General features: G+C 43.6%; 1 protein-coding gene across 1 annotated transcript; it reads left to right on the top strand.

Moving 5' to 3' along the window:
- Nucleotides 1-434: 434 nt before the first annotated feature.
- alg8 (ALG8 alpha-1,3-glucosyltransferase) lies at nt 435-16,578 on the top strand. The gene is made up of 13 exons (XM_007891303.2): nt 435-539; nt 3,235-3,313; nt 4,719-4,912; nt 6,545-6,654; nt 7,816-7,883; nt 8,037-8,163; nt 9,545-9,648; nt 10,382-10,502; nt 11,131-11,270; nt 12,743-12,882; nt 13,706-13,803; nt 14,323-14,395; nt 15,525-16,578. Exons 1-13 carry the CDS (start codon nt 460-462, stop codon nt 15,754-15,756), a joined length of 1,566 nt encoding a protein of 521 aa, XP_007889494.2. The 5' UTR covers nt 435-459; the 3' UTR covers nt 15,757-16,578.
- The last annotated feature ends 774 nt before the right edge of the window (nt 16,579-17,352 follow it).

The raw sequence follows: 17,352 nt of genomic DNA, 5'->3' as shown, positions 1-17,352 counted from the left end.
AATCCACGACTGTTTGTGGGACATCGCTGTGCGCAATTGGCCGCCGCGTTCGCCCACAAATATACGGTCAATTCACTTTACAGTGTGTTCTGTGAAGCGCTTTGGGACGTCCTCCTGACGTGAAAAGCGCTATATCAAATGCGAGGATAATTATTATTATTATTATTATTATTATTATTATTATCCTGTGAAGGCGCTCCAAGGCGTCTCGGCGACGCGAGAAGGCGCGGTACCAAGCGCAAGGATTATTATCATTAATTATCATGACGATCATTGCACTGAATGCAATAAATACTTCTGAATGCAATTATCATCGTCCTCCACTGTTGTGTGTCAGTGACTGTGAGGCACCGCACCACCGGGGCTACTTTTTGGGCTACTTCAGGCAGGACTTTGGGCTACGGAACGGATTGGAATAGCGGGTAAACCGCAGCCTCGCCACCGGCGGGAAGTGGAGCAATGGCGGCGCCCGGGACCTGGGCGGTGGCGCCGCTCGCGGCCTCCGTCACCCTCCTCAAGTGTCTGCTCATCCCCTCCTAGTAAGAGAGGCCTCTCATTTATATTTACATTAGTATTTTTTTTTGGGGGGGGGGAGGAGAGGGGGAGAGAGAGGAGGAGAGGGGGAGAGAGGGAGGGGGAGGGAGAGAGGGGGAGGGAGGGAGGGGGAGAGAGGGAGGGAGGGGGAGAGGAGAGAGAGAGGGGGAGGTGGAGAGAGGGGGAGAGGGGAGAGAGGGAGGGGAGGGGGAGAGAGGGGGGAGGAGGAGAGAGGGAGGGGAGAGGGGGAGAGGGAGCGGGGGAGAGAGAGAGGGGGAGAGAGAGAGCGGGGGAGAGGGAGCGGGGAGAGGGAGCGGGGGAGAGAGGGAGCGGGGGAGGGGGAGAGAGGGAGGGGGAGCGGGGAGGCCCCGCCTCAAACCGCTTACACTTCGATTTTAATCCGGTTTTATTCGCTGCCCGAGACCCCCCCCTCAACCCTCCCACCCCCCACCCCAACCCCCCCAACATCCCCCCAACCCCAACATCCCTCCAGCCCCCAACCCCCCAACACCAACCTCCCACCCCAACCAACCCCAACCCCCCCCACCTACCCCCAGCCCCCAACCCCAACTCTCCCCCAACCCCAACCTCCCAACCCCCCCTCCCCCAACCCCCCCCAAACCCCCCACCCAAACAGCCCCATCCTCAACCCCCCCCCCCAACCCCAGCCCCAAATCCCCAACCCCTGGCCCAACCCCCAGCCCCCAACCTCCAAACCCCCAGCCCCAACAACAACAACTACAACAATATTACATTTATAGAGCGCCTTTCACATCCGGAGGACATCCCAAAGCGCTGAGGGGCCCCTGAGGTGTTGGGAGGAAACCCTGGAGGGCTGGAGGGAGGGGCAGAGGTCAGTGGGGGGAGGCTGAGGTCTGGGAGGGGCAGAGGTTGGGTGGGTGGGTGGGGGCTGAGGTCTGGGGAGGGGCAGAGGGGTGGGTGAGGGCTGAGGTCTGGGAGGGGCAGAGGTTGGGTGGGGGGCTGAGGTCTCGGGAGGGGCAGAGGTTGGGTGGGGGGGGGCTGAGGTCTCGGGAGGGGCTTATAATCCTCCACATCCGTGGTCTGACCTGCGATATTGCCCATCTCCCCACTACCTCTCCCCTTGGGCCACCGAGATCCTTATCCCTACATCAAGGTTAGACTACACTGTCTCTCTGATCCTCAGGACTTCCTTCCACATCCAGAATTCCGCAGCTCATGTCCTCTCCTACAATGGGCTCTGTGAGCCTATCACTCCTCTCCGTATCCAGCTCCAATGACTCCCCCAGAGGATTGAGTTCAAGTTCTCGGTCCTCACTTTTAAATCCCTCCACCGTCGTGCCCCACCCTACCTCTGCGATCTTCTTGGATGCACCAACCTGCCTACTCCCTCCGCTCAGCAGGCACTGACTTGCTTTGCATCTCCTGCCCTCTCTCATGTCGACGGTCAGCCTCCACTCTCTGGAACTCCATCCTGGTGACCCTTTCCTCACCTCCTTCAAGCCTTCATCTTTGACTGCGCTTTGGGTCATGTTCGCACACCCTTGGCCCTTCAACCCTCCAAAACCCACCCCCCCCCGCTCAGGTGCAAACCCTTGTCTGAAGAGTAGTGTTGTTTGTTGTTGTTTTGGGGGAAAAAATTACAATCAACCAATTTCTTACTCTCAACTTCCATCTGTTAATAGTCACAGTCCAATAATCACGGTCCAACAGTTGACGGTTGCAGGAACCTTCTAACCCAAAGGCTTTTAGGTCAATTGTACGGTTCATTTCTAATTCTGTTGCGATCGAACTTGAGAACTTGCTGTCCTACATGATTCACTGCAACAACAACTTGCATTTATTTAGCGCCCCTCACGCAGGGTAGCGTCCCAGAGTGCTTGACAGTGGCGGAGCACGACTCCGAGCTGGGAGGCAGAGGAGGTAACCGTAGGCATGGTTGAATAGGAAGGTCTTCAGGAGCGACCTGAAGATGGGGAAGGAAGGGGCAAAGGAGGAGGGATAGAAGAAGGGTGTTCCAGAGATTCGGGGCATAGTGGATGAAACGGAGGGCACGAGGGATACGCAGAAGGCCAGAGCCAGTCAAGCGGAGGCTGCGGCTTGTGGGTTTGGGGGGTAAGCAGGTCGGGAAATTTGAAGGGATTTGGAAATGAGTGAGGATCTTGGAATCAATCCCTTCGGTGATAGGAAGCCAGTGCCATGCCTCGTGGCAAACCTGTTTAAAAGTAAAGAGTGGAGATTGTTTTTCAAATGGATACACATCAAACTGAGCTTTCTTAAAAACACACACACAATGATTATAGCCACGTCACAGGCGATGCAGGAGTGTTGTGAGTGTATTGTGCTTTATGTCAAAAAGACTTTCGATTACATTTGTTGCCCTTAATCCCTCTAAAACATTTGCATTTGTATTCGTAATGTTTACAGTTCATTCTGACTTGCAGATTTTCTCAGCTAATTTATCTGTGACAAAGTGATTCGCCACTGAGTTTAAACATTATACACTTGACTGTTCCTGTGTATTTATCACATCAATATAACAACAATGACAAGATTTACATTTGTATGGCGCCTTTCACGTCAGGAGGACGTCCCAAGGCGCTGACAAAATATACTGTAAAGTGAATTGACTGCATTTTTGTGGGCGAAACATGAGAAATATGCAATGCAAATGTACCTATTTCCATATAATACATAATTACTATTTATTTTTGCTTGTAGTCATTCAACAGACTTTGAAGTGCACAGAAACTGGCTGGCAATTACTCACAGTTTGCCTATTTCACAGTGGTACTATGAAGTAAGTCTTTACATTTTGTTTTAAGTTAGTGCCATAGTAATGGTTTAGAAGGGTGGTCATATTCTGTATATTACAAATAGTTTGACATCTGAGTCTGGTCATCTCTTTACCACGCTATAACATTGGACTGACAGGATGAACTGTTCCCCCATTGCACACTTTAAAAAAAAACGCAAAATGATTTCTGATTTCTTCATTAATGAAGTAATTTACAAAAATATTGTCAAATTAGCAATTGCACACTTTTGGCATCAATAAGCCGGTCAATTTTTAGTTGCCTACTATGGTGTTTGTGTCTGGAACTCTGTCAGGGTTGGATTCTCTTAAGCATAGTGATTGGTTTACAAACGTGTCAGATAGTTTGCTGACCAAAAAATATTTTGTGTCTGCAGATAACTTAAGCATAGAAACTATAAATTTGCAGAACAGAAGGAGGCTATTTCACCCGATCTACTCTATCAATGAATCACCTGCCATAGTCCAAGTCCTGTACCGCAGTGGTTAGAGCACTCGCCTCGCAAGCAAGAGGACCTGGGTTCAATTCTTAGGCAGGGCGAAACATTGGGAAAGTTTCCTTACTCTACACACCTCTGCTCACCTAGCAGTAAGTAGGAACCCAGTTGTTAGTTGATTAGTGGATCGCTTTTCTGGGGATAATAATCCCTTTAAATAATAAATAATAATTTGGACACTCAATCCATGACTGTTTGTGGGACACTGCAGTGCACATTGGCTGCCATGTTTCGCCCACAAAATATACAGTCAATTCACTTTACAGTATATTCTGTGAAGCGCTTTGAGATGTACCAAAGACACGGTAAGGCGCTATATCAAATGCAAGGATTATTGTTATGATAAGGCACTATATCAAAAGCAAAAATTAGGATGTTATGAATTTGCACTTCATAATAATCCTCATTCAATTTACAGATGTAAGTTCTAGACATTCGGGGACTCTTCAAGATGGGCTGGGAGCTTGACTTGAAGCTGACTACATACTGTGGAACTGAAATATTGTGATGCTTTGATTATACTTTTAAGTGTACTTAAGAGATTCAGTGTCAGTGATCTGTATGGAAGATCTTGAGCTATGTGTTGTGTATATCCTAACATCATAGAATCAGAATTATACAGCACAGAAGGAGGCCATTCGGCCCATGGTGTCTGTGCCGGCTCTTTTAAAAGAGCTATCCAAATCAATCTCACTCCCCTGCTTTCCCCCGTAGCTCTGCAAACTTGTCCTCCCCAAATAATTATCTAATATAAAAACATGCATGTAGTATAGTACAATTTATATAGTTTCTTTTATGTTAACCCAAACATCCTGTTCTATTTATGTGCATAATCAAGTTAACTGTTTTTAACTTCCCTTTCTCTTATTTCCATTCTTCTGAACTCCATATAGGCAACTTCAGAATGGACTTTGGACTACCCACCGTTTTTTGCGTGGTTTGAATACATGCTCTCCTTCGTTGCACAATATTTTGACAAGGAGATGTTGGTTGTCAAGAATCTTAACTATGCCAGTCCCGCAACAGTGTTATTTCAGCGGCTTTCAGTCATCTGCACAGATATACTGTTCATCTACGGCGTGAAAGAGTACGTCTGCATTTTACTTTTATGCTTTCACAAAACAGATTCGTAGGTTGGTAAGAGCTATGTGTTGGAGACCTCAGGGTGTGCGTTGGGCTAATGCTGTAATTTAAACTGGTGACGTTTTAGCTAAACAGCTAAAACCACACCAACAACAACAACAAGATTCCATTTATTGAGCGCCTTTCACGTCGGGAGGACGTCCCATTGTGAAGCTCGCTATAACACTGCAATGTTCCTGCTGCTTGTTCAACAACAACTTATTTTAAATAGCACCCTGTACGTAGGATAGCATCTTGGAGTGCTTAAAAATCACAGAGCTTGACAATGAGCTACGGAGAGTGCGGAGGTGATCGTAGACACGGTCGAAGAGGAAGGTCTTCAGTTGCGAACTGAAGAAGGGCAAAGTGGAGGGATTGAGGCAGAGAGTTTCAGTGTTTCAGGGTATAGTGGCTGAAGGCACGGGCGCCGATGGTGGAGCTGAGGTGACAAGGGACCTGCAGGAGGTAGGAGTCAGCTGAGCGAGGGGGGCAGGCAGAGGAGTGGGGTGTAAGCAGGTAAGGGAGGTGCCGGGGAACAAAGCGATTTGTATGTGAGTGAGTAATGTGAAATCAGCTCGGATCACCTGATCCACCAGTAAGTGAGCCTCAACAGTAAATGTAAACCTTGAAGGACATCAGAGCTGAGTTTCTAAAGAGCCATTCTTGTTTATTGCTAGGAAACAAACTATTTTGTTGTTCAACCCTACCTGAAATTTTCAGATCAATTACATTTCCCAACATCAGTTGTCTTAAATTGTAAGATTATCGGGCACTTCAGCTGTAATTTGCAGTTCTCAAAAGATTTAACCATCTCTCTATTTAAGGTAACTTGTTGCAGTATTTTTTTCGATGCATTTATGTCTGTGTTTTCTCGTGTTCAAATCCCTTCACTCTCTGGTACCTCCCTACCTCTCTGACCTCCTCACTACTCAACCCACCACCTCCACTCAACTGGCACCCTCCACCCCACCATCGGAGGTCACTTCTTCAGCCACTACACCCCAAAACTCTGGAACACTCTCCCTCAATCCCTCCGCCTTGCCCTCTCTTTCCCCTTTTTCAAGTCCCACCTGAAAACCTCCTCTTCGACTGTGCTTACAGTCACCTCCCCAACCCCGGCTTGGAGTCAGGCTCCGCCACTGTTAAGCGCTCTGAGACGCTACCCTGAGTCGGAGGGCGCTATATAAGTGCAAGTTGTTGTTTTCATTGGGAACCAGATAGTGCCACATAGTGGCTACAGAAAGGTACCATAAGCTCTTTATGTCACACATTTAGAATATAATAGTGCTTCCATGTTGCATATTCGCTGATTTGCAGCATCCCCCTTTCAAACAGTGCAATCCCTCCCTTGTCAGTTAACTCCTCCTGCTATCATTCTAGCTGGTCACCAAATCCTCGGAGGAGGATTGTTGGATCCATGGGGGGGTTGGGTGGGGGGGAGTTTGCTGCACTTTCATCCCATTAGTCCAGGCCAGGGTTTAAACCCCAGTTCACAGAAGTAAAAGGACGGTGTGATCATTTACTCCACTACAATGTCTATTATTTAAAGAGATTGTAATGCACTATTAATAAGTACATTTTGGTTTTCTTTTCAAAGGTGTTGTAAGTGTGTAAGTGGATCGAAAAAAACAAAGGGAATATTAGAGAGACCAGCTTTCGTACTCGCAGTGCTGCTACTATGGAATTTTGGACTGCTGATCATCGATCGTATCCTTACAGTGTAAAGTACCCATTTGTATCAGGTAATATTTTATACACTGACATGTTTAGAATATGTGCCTGACTGTCTTCCTCATTCTTTTCCCACGAAGAAGCAACTGGATTAATTTAAGTGAGTGAATGCAGCACTGGTTACGTTATTACATTACTATCCTTACATTTAGTATAGTGTGTTTAGCCCAGAAAATATACAGGCAATTCACTTTACAGTATAATCTGTGAAGCGCTTTAATACGTCTCGAAGGTGTGATAAGGCGCTATATCAAATACAAGGATTATTATTATAATCAATGTAGAAATGTCTCAAAGTGCTTCATAGGTAATACCTGTCAATTATAGTGACTTTGTATTGGTGGGCAATACAGTACTGTATTGGCATTTTTAGTCAAAATGTACAATTAACAATCTAACCAGAATGGAGTTTGCATCAGCAATAGTCTGGATTAAGTTGTCTTTGTTTCTTAGTACTTGTGATATTTGTGCTTTTATGCTGGCTGCACACTTGTTATGTTTGTGAGCTCTGAACAGTTTTAGCAGCCTGTAATTTGTGCAATAAGTGGGCCTTAGTGGCAATGTTGGAACACCAGACTGCTGTGTACCGAGACTTTGGGAAGGTGCTGAGCAGGTCAGGCACTACCTCCATGAACAGTGAGGGAACTTGAGGGAGATGTGCCCAATTCGTGGAGTCCTGTAGCTCAGTGGTTAGAGCACTCACCTTGCAAGCGAGACACCTGGGTTCAATTCCAGGCAGGGGGCGAAACCTTGGGCAAGTTTCCTTACTCCATACACCTAATAATAATCCAACCAAAAAAAAACGGTAATAAATTGGTCATTTTCAATCCACGACTGTTTGTGGGACACTGCTGTGTGCAATTGGCTGCCGCGTTTCGCCCACAAATATACAGTCAATTCACTTTACAGTATATTCTGTGAAGCGCTTTGAGACGTCTTAGAAGATGTGAAAAACGCTATATCAAATGCAAGGATTATTATTATTGTTAATTCGGGTTTTGGATGCCACCAGGAAAGACCTGGGAGTAGGTAGTTCTTTAGCTGTGCATGGTGTTGCGAGACTCAAATGATAAGAGGGAAGGAAGGAAGCATTAACCTCACCAAAAAAAAAAATTTTTCTTAAAGTTTCACCTCTAGATATTCATTTTCAGTACAACGGCTTCTTGTTCGGTTTGATGCTTCTTTCTGTTGCCAGGATGTTTCAGGTAAATCGTGTTATGAAAGTTTTGGAATCAAATGGAAAGTAATTTCCTTCAGTCCTGCCATAAAGTATCCCCAAATCGTAATGGTTAGCAGAATTTAAAACTCAACATAAAGGGATTGAGTTTTGCAACACGTGAATTATGTGGTTGTTACAGGAAAGGCATTTAGAAGCTGCTCTCCTCTTTGCAATCCTCATGAACTTTAAGCACATTTTTCTTTATGTGGCTCCTGCCTACGGCATCTACCTGCTCCGGTCTTACTGCTTCACGGATAATAAACCAGGTAAACTCTGCATTTCTTTTTATGATTCATTAAGATAAGGCATGAACAAACTTTCAGATTCCTGAGTCCTGTAGTAAATTATACAGGCATTATACTTTACAGAATATTCTGTGAAGCGCTTTGAGACGTCTCAAGAAGTGATAAGACGCTATATCAAATGCAAGGATTATTATTTATAGATTTACAGTCTTGTATCAGGCTGGCTAGGTGTTAGCACTCTCATCTCTGAGTCAGAACGTTGTGAGTTCAAGACCCACCTCGGGGCTTAGAATCACATAATAATAATCCTTGCATTTGATATAGCGCCTTATCATGTTTTCAAGACGTCTCAAAGCGCTCCCCAGAATATACTGTAAAGTGAATTGTCTATATTTTGTGGGCGAAATGGTTTAAGATGACATTCCATTGCAGTGCTCAGGGGTGTTGCATTGCCGGAGGTGCCGTTTTTCGGATGAGATGTTAAGCCAAGGCCCCATCTGCTTGTTCAGGTGGATGTTAAAGATCCCTCGGTACTATTCGAAAAGACAAGGGAGTCTCTCCTGGTGTCCTGGCCAACAAAAACCTGAATCAAATTAGTCATTCATACCACGGTTGTCTGTATGACATTGCTGTGCGCAACTGGCTGCTGCGTTTCACCCATAAATTATAATCATTGCGCTTTACAAAATATCGCGTGAAGTGCTTTGAGACGTCTCTACATCAAATTTAAGGATTATTATTATTATTGTGAAATAAAAATTAGTAAAAGCACCCCCAGATGAGCAAATGGATAGAGGCACTGCCCAATTCAGCAGTAAGCCATGCAGCCTGGAACATGACAGGTTCAGGTCTGTGCTCAGTTAGCTGGTTTTAATGGGGACAGTGTTTGCAATGTTACAATTGGACTTCGTATACTCCCTGAGTTTGAGAGGAGTAAATTAGCTAGGATTTGTGAGCTAGGGGCCCCTGCTGAAATCTTTGTGTGTGTGTGTGTGTGTTTATGTGTATATTTGTCTATATCAGGAGAGGATTGGATCTGGCAAGGCTGTGATGCCTTCTGTGATTGAATAACTGACCGCAACTTGCTGTTAAGGCTCAAACATGAATAATGGCCATTAGGGTGAGGTACCTGTAAATGATACCCCAGTTGGAGCAAAGCTTTGTCAGGAGAGTGGGGGGGGGTGGGGGGGAAGTAAATTTGGTGAAGATGGGGAAAAATAAGGACAAATTGTGGTTAGTGTAAGAGGAGGTAAGGCTAAAAAAAATTATGAATATCTTTAAATTCTCTTTTAGTTTCCTGGGTGGCTGATTCCTATTCATCACTTGTCAAGTCTGTTTCTCGTGCTCTTAATGTGAATCTTTTGACATTGTCGAGGTTGATGAATGTTTCTTTTCCAATAAGATGGATCTGTCCAGTGGAGGAGCTTCAGCTGTTCCCGTCTATTTGCCTTAGGATTCATTGTCTGTTCTGTCTTTGCCGTTTCCTTTGGACCCTTTATAATCATGGTGAGTACGAGACGTGCAAAATGCTGCACACAGTTTTAATTGGGTAGATTCACTGAGTCAAAGGAGCTTCACATTTTACTTCTTCGCACCCCCACCATGAGCTCTGGTACGGTTGCATTGTAATTTGCAGTCAGTGTTTGGCCTGGGAAGGGGAAAGAGTCAAGCTAAATTCTCTTCTTGCCCAACATTGATGTGTTTCACCCACAAATATACAGTCAATTCACTTTACAGTACAATCTGTGAAGCACTTAGAGATGTCTGGAAGACGTGAAAAGCACTATATCAAATGCAAGGATTATTATTATTATTTATTATGTGCACATATATTCCAGCAGGTGTAGCTGGAGAGCAGAGCACTTGCCTCGTAAGCGAGAGGACCTGGGTTCAATTCTCAGGCAGGGCAAAACATTGGACAAGTTTCCTTATTCCACACGCCTCTGTTTACCTAGCAGTAAGTAGGAACCCAGTTGTTAGTCAATTGGCAGATTGCTTTTCCGGGGTAATAATCCCAGGAATAAAATTATTTTTTTGATCACTCAATTCATGACTGTTTGTGGGACACTGCTGTGCACAATTGGTTGCCGTGTTTCGCCCACAAAATATATATGGTCAATTCAACTTTACAGTATATTCTGTGAAGCGCTTTGAGACGCTTCGAAGAAATGTAAGGCGCTATATCAAATGCAAGAATTATTATTATAATGTTAAAAGTCATATCTGTTTGCTTTCTTAGGGTCACCTGCCTCAGGTGCTTGCCCGACTCTTCCCCTTCAAGCGGGGTCTGTGCCACGCATATTGGGCTCCAAATTTCTGGGCTCTGTACAACGGGGCTGATAAAGCACTGTCTTTGATTGGTAAGATCATAGTAGCGTTGATGAGACATTTAATGTATTGACATTTACTGCTGACATTAAGATTTGTGTCTTGGGTCCATAAAATTACATACCGGATTACAATGAGCCACGGCAGAAAATAGTCACTGGCGTCACTTCCAGCATTCACAGATGCCCCGTTGATTAAACTCGCACTCTTGCAAGGTACCTTATAATTACATTGCTCTATAATGCTAATATTTTTTAAAAATTTGATCAGCCGAGTGTCTGACACATGCAGAAACCCATCACCACCCTTAAGACAACAACAACAACAAATAACAAGATTACATTTATAGAGCGCCTTTCACTACGGGAGGACGTCCCAAAGCACAAAGCGCTGAACAGTCAGGTGTCGGGGCCCGAGCATAGGGGAGGGGTGGTGTAGGAGTGAGGGATAAGAGTATCCAAACCAGACTGAGAATATTTTATGTGATTCGTATCTGCCAAATCTGAATTTTTTATTCTCTGTTGCCACTTTTGCTATTTATGCTAGAGTCTGACTAAAGCCGAATCACAAACCTCGGAAAGATTTTCAAGAGCCTTATTTTACTCTCGTGGAATATGCCCCATTTGAATTGATGACTAACTTTTCTTGTGATTGCTGCAGGTTTAAGGCTAAAATTCCTGGATCCTGAGAAGATTTCAAAAGCAACAATGACGGGAGGCTTAGTTCAGGGGTACCAGCACACGGTTTTACCCTCTGTGACACCATTTGCAACTTTAGTCTGTACGCTGCTCTCTATAATGGTCAGTTCCAGCCTAGGATTTCCAAATAATTCCGTGTTCTGTAATTTGAGGGAGGAAGGACATCGCAGTCATGGAGATGGCACAGTGGAGATTCACTAGGCTGATACCAGGGGTGAGAGGCATAGTATTGGAGAGACTTGAATTGTTTTTTGTTGGAACAGAGATGGTTTGTGGCGGGAGATAAAATCTAAGAGTTTTCGAAGTTCTGAATGGTTTTCATAAGGCAAATAGAGAAAGATCATTTTCACTAATCGACAATTCAATAATGCAACGGTGTAAAATTAACGGTTATCACTTGTTAGGTTGTTTGTGGAGACCTGTAGCTCAGTGGTTAGAGCACTCGCTTTGCAAGCAAGAGACTTGGGTTCAATTCCAGGCAGAGGGCGAAACCTTGGGCAAGTTTCCTTACTCCACACACCTAATAATAATCCCTCAAGAAAAAAATAATAAATTGGTTATTTCAATCCACGACTGTTTGTGGGACACTGCTGTGCTCAATTGGCATTTCGCCCACAAATATACAGTCAATTCACTTGACAGTCTATTCTGTGAAGCGCTTTGAGACGTCTAGAAGACATGAAAAGCGCTATATCAAATACAAGGATTATGAAATATTTTTACACGGATGACTTTTAGATCATCACAAATATCTGTTGGAAATGAACCGATAACAACCTTTAAGGGAAATTGAATAATTAATGAAAGAAAAATGAAATGTCAAGAAAAGTGCTTTGGAAGGTGTTTATGGTAGGAAGCTCCAATGAAAAGCGAACGCCAGCAAACTCGATGGGGTCAATGATTTTTTCTATGCTAAAAACCTTCCGTAATTCTTGATATTCCGAGTGTGTAATCCTTTGCTCATCAGTGAATTTATCATATGATTATAGGAAAACGGGAACAGGAGGAGGCAATTCAGTCCATCAAGCCTGTTCCAACAGCTTATTAGATCTTGTCATATCCTTTAATCCTAATGTCCTACCCTTTCGCACTGTATCCAATGCAAAGGTTTTTTTATTTATTGGGTATTGTGGCAGGTGTTAGCCTGGAGCAATTGGAGAACCTCTGAGTCAGAAGATTGTGGGTTCAAGTCCCATGTTGGGATTTTGAGCTCATAATCTAAATTAATCCTCCATTGCAGTGCTGGGGGCGTGTTGCATTGGCAGAGGTGCCATTCTTCGGATGAGATGTGAAACCAGGGTCTTGTCTGCCTGTTCAGGTTCAACTGTTCAAGAACTGTTGAGTTTCTCCCTGGCCAACAAGCGCCCAGATAAAATTGGCCACTCACTCCATGGCTGTTTGTGGGACAATGCTGTGTGCAAATTGGCTGCTGCATTCGCTTACAAAATACACAAGTCGCTGCACTTGATAGTATATTCCGTAAAAGAACTTTGAGAAACCCTCCCTTGAAAGATGCTGTGTTAAATATAAGGATTGTCATTATATTTTATCTCTTGTGTTGTGTTCTTTTCTAGCCGGCTGTCCTGCATCTATGGAGAAGCCCGCGAGGAGCCAAAGGCTTCCTACAGTGCCTGATTCTCTGTGCTTTGGGGTCCTTCCTGTTTGGCTGGCACGTACATGAAAAGGCCATCCTCATGGCTTTATTGCCTTTGAGGTATTTTTTAATTAATAAGCTTCATGCGTCTGTACTGAAGTTGCTGTTTTTCAATCTTTTATTTGTTACAGACTCGGAATCAGACCTATTATTATAGGATCATGGAAATTTACAGGGCAGAAGGAGGCCATATGACCCATCGAGTCTGCATTGGCTCTTAGAGCAAGGTGTCCATTCAGTCCCACTGTCCTGCCCTATCCTAATGCCTCCAAGCCTCTAGCTTTCACAGCTTTCATGTATCTGTCAACTTTCCTCTTGAAGCCCACAATAGATCCACTCTGCTTCCACCACTTTATTTGTCAGAGCACCTCTCCTAAGCTTTCCTTTTGCTCTTTGTGAATACCTTATAACTATGGACCGTGGAAACTCATTCCCCTATTTGCTGTGTAAAAAGCCTTCTTAATTTTGTACACCTCTATAAGGTACTATCTCAACCTTTTCTAATCCAATGAAACCCGACCCAACTTCTCCAATCTTTCCTCATAATTGTAGCCTTTGGTATCTTCCTCATAAATCTCCTCTATCCACTTCCTTCTCCATCCCCTTATCTAATATAGTAAATAATATATATATTTATAATAAATACATTTTATTTAAGTACTTTTTTGGGGAAGCTAGCAGGTGAATAAAAGAAAGAGATTAAATGTTCAATCTGCTTTTCCATCCCATGATTAGTCAAAAGCACAATACATGGCTTTAATCGCTTGCTCACAACATAATCACTACAGTAGTTAACTATTTACTTTGGAATGCAGCAGTGCAGACTCAGCAGGCTGAGTGGCCTATTTCTATCTAAGAAAACTTTATTTTTTCTCATCCTTAGTTTGCTTGCTGTCGAAAATAGAAAGGATGCTGGGATATATCTTACCTTAGTAACAACTGGACACTTTTCCTTCTTCCCGCTGCTCTTCACAGGCCCAGGTAAGAGACAGCAATAATAATAATTCTTGCATTTATATAGTGCTTTATCACATCTTTGAGACGTTTCAAAGCGTGATACAGAATATACTGTAAAGTGGATTGACTGAATTTTGAAGGTGAAACGCGGCGGCCAATTGCACACAGCACTGTCCTACAAACAGTCGTGGATTGAGTGACCAAATTATTCACACTATCCTGTGTGAAGGGCGTTATATAACTGCAAGGTCTTATTGTAAGAGTACTTTTTTAAAACTACCTGTGCTTTTGTGTATTAAATAAATGGTTACATTTTATGAATTAATTCTCTTCCTGTTAGTTTTGTGCAATGTGTTGTGATTGTTTACCCAATATTCAGTCATCAACCAATTCTTGGTGACAAATTTTATTTTGGCCCTGTGTTATTTTTCCAGGGAGATCCAGGTTATGTTGACAGATTGAACGGATTTATTTTACGTGGATCATAAGCACATTGCGTTCACTCACTGCCTACTTTATGATTTTATTTCTCTGCCATTTCAGAATTGCCTCTCAAAATATGCCTCATGTTGCTGTTCACCGTTTATAGTTTTTCTGCTCTGCGCTCTTTGTTCAGGTGAGTTGAAATGCACTGTGTTAGCCAAAGTGGAGGTCTCTTACGGTCAATTAATAGTTATTGCATATCATTATAGGATTTGTAACAACAAGGCCATCTCAAAGAGCTTCACAGATAATTACGGTCGTGCATAGTGACTGTTTTTATAGGCAAGTGCTGAAGCGGTTTTATGTTTAGTTCTGTTAATTTCACATCTTGTGAGTGTAGAACTGAAGCCCCACGTTGGCGACACGGAAGCCATTCTCTGCTCCCGTCAACGTCTCCTCACTCCGACTTCTTCCTTCTCTCTTTGACTCACTGAACCAGTGCACAACTTTGGCATTTGGTTCAACACTTATCTCTTTTTCCTTCTACCGTCACTTCTTGTCCCTGGTCAATGACGCTTTTCTGCATCTTCTCCACAATGCCCCCCTCCATCCCTGTCCTCATGCCCAATATTGCCAAAACCCTCATTAATGCTTCCTTCACCCCTTGATTCTACTTTTCAATGTACTCCTCTCGCTCCATTGTTCCTCCAGCTCATCCAAAACCACCCTCTCCTCATCAGCACAAAATGTTGCATGCCCATCACCCCCATCCTTGTCACGTTCCATTGTCTCCCTATCTCCCAGTTCAATTTCAAGATCCTCACTGACAAATCCCTTCATGTCCTCACTCCTCCCAACTTTTGCGGTCTTTTCCAGCTTCACTCTTCTGCTCACTCCCCTCCGTTCAGCAAACCTGCTTGTTCATCACTGGCTTAGCCATCACAATCCATCCACCCTCTGGAAATTCCCTCATCAAATAGACTCCCTCCATTTCACTCCCTCTATCCATTTTATAAAACAGCCTAAAAAGAAACCTCTTTGACAATTTATAGTCACCTCCCTCATCCTTCCCACCCTCCCTGCTCGATATCCAACATTGTCCAAACGCTCCAAGGTGTTACTCAGTGAAGGGCACTATATAAATGCAAGTTGTGTTGGATAATTAATATAGTCTGTTCATAATTGGCACCAATTTTTATTAGTTCCAAAGCGACTACCAACAAAGATTCAGATGTTTTTGATTTCAAATGTTCATCTTATTGAAACTTTTAAAAAGTGCATTTGATAAACGATTAAAAATTCATCTGTTATTAACTCTCCAGGAAAGAGGGACCACTTCTGAACTGGCCTGAATCCATCTACCTTATTGGCTTGGTTCCTCTAGAAGTCATTTGTGAAATCATCTATCCTCTATCACCCTGGCAGCTGAGCTTCCCCTTTGTGCCACTACTGCTCACCTCTATGTACTGTGCAATAGGGGTCACCTACTCTTGGATTAAGCTGTACATTTCAATCCTGACACAGCCATTAACCAAGAAGAAGAAGAGGCAATAATGTCCATGCTGCTGTGGTAGAAATACCAGAACTGGACATTTGCAGTGCTAGTAATCAACTTGGTTTAATAATACAAGAATCATGCTACGATCCACCATTTGACAATCAACCCAAACCTCAAACCCACCAGTGAGTTGGGGGTGGCATGACACCATTAAATGCTGGAGTATTTTGAGTATCTTTAACAGTAATGGTACAGCCTTGTGTTCTATATTGTTTTTGATATTAATCAATTTTGACATTCAGGATTTCCTCTTACTGTTTAAGAACCTGCCTCCATTCTGCTGTGTATTATAATGTTTTTAAAATGTTGTCAATGCAGTATGAAATGACATATGCCAAGGATGTTGGTTTAAATACCTGCTGTATTTTGAGGTGTGAGATTGAGTTGCGGTTCATCGCAGGATCCATGTGGAAATTGATTCTGAAAGTGTGAATTTTCACCGGACGAGATGCTTCTTCAAAAGTGTATCAGCTTTGCAATATTGCAGTGCGATGATAAAACAACAGTAGTAGAATTCCCTGAATCGCCAGATTTTTCATATTCGTCTATTCCCCCAAAATATGGTAAAGATATTTACATTCAGTTTTAGGGACCAAAATGAATTCATTCATCAAGAACGCAGATTCTGTGTATGTTTACACGAATGTATCTCATTTTGAATTATAATCATAACAGTGAAAATTATGGTTGGTGGAAAAATATTTTTTTAATGTAATGATGGGCAATGGAAGTAATGTGATTTCCTGAACAACTAAGGATTATGTGGAAACCTGGAACCTGTTTTTATATAATCAAAGTAAATAAAAAGTTTGCATTTCTGTCTGTCTCTAATCTCGTTTACCATTGTTGGAGGAGCACTGCGTTATCGGAGGTGCCGTCCTTTGGATGAGACGTTAACCGAGGATGCCTGTTACGCTGGATGTTAAAGACCCCGCGGCATTATTCAAAAGCAGAAGGGAGTTTATCCCGGTGTCCTGACCAACAATCCTCCCAAATGAAATCGGATGGCCACTCCACAGCTGTGTGCACATTGGCTGCTGCATTTGCCTTCAAAATACATTGACATTGAACTATTGGGACGGAATGGCCCATTTCCATGCTGTGAGCGCTATGAAAACACATTCACTGGTACTTTATGCACCCTATATTTTTTTTACAAAAAAAGTTATATCCCTGAGCCAACGTACTTATGAGTGGCCCACAAACTTGTTTGTAACGTTGCTGCGGGGAGGGGGTCAGTCACAGTGGTCAGTCCTGATCAATGCTAAATGGAGTCCTGTGGCTCAGTGGTTAGAGCACTCGCTTTGTAAGTGAGAGACCTGAGTTCAATTCCAGGCAGAGGGCGAAACCTTGGGCAAGTTTCCTTACTCCACACAGAGCCTAATAATAATCCCTCCAAAACCCAAAACGATAATAAATTGGTCATTTTCAATCCACGACTGTTTGTGGGATGCTGCGGTGCGCAATTGGCTGCCGCGTTTCGCCCACAAATATACAGTCAATTCACATTACGGCATATTCTGTGAAGCGCTTCGAGACGTCTGGAAGACGTGAAAAGCGCTACATCAAATGCAAGGATTATTATTGCTATT

The sequence above is a fragment of the Callorhinchus milii genome, unplaced genomic scaffold (assembly GCF_018977255.1).
Source record: "Callorhinchus milii isolate IMCB2004 unplaced genomic scaffold, IMCB_Cmil_1.0 Scaffold4, whole genome shotgun sequence".
Lineage (NCBI taxonomy): Eukaryota > Metazoa > Chordata > Chondrichthyes > Chimaeriformes > Callorhinchidae > Callorhinchus > Callorhinchus milii.
The sequence above is the reverse complement of the archived record's forward strand: the minus strand, read 5'-3'. Positions and strand labels throughout refer to the sequence as shown.

What these genes read in the sequence shown, in the direction of transcription:
- alg8 (XM_007891303.2), top strand. Translation starts at nt 460, where the DNA reads ATGGCGGCGCCCGGGACCTGGGCGGTGGCGCCGCTCGCGGCCTCCGTC. An exon ending in CTTCACGGATAATAAACCAG is followed by an intron (nt 8,164 to 9,544) that starts GTAAACTCTGCA and finishes TTTTCCAATAAG; the next exon opens with ATGGATCTGTCCAGTGGAGG. An exon ending in GCTCTGCGCTCTTTGTTCAG is followed by an intron (nt 14,396 to 15,524) that starts GTGAGTTGAAAT and finishes TTAACTCTCCAG; the next exon opens with GAAAGAGGGACCACTTCTGA.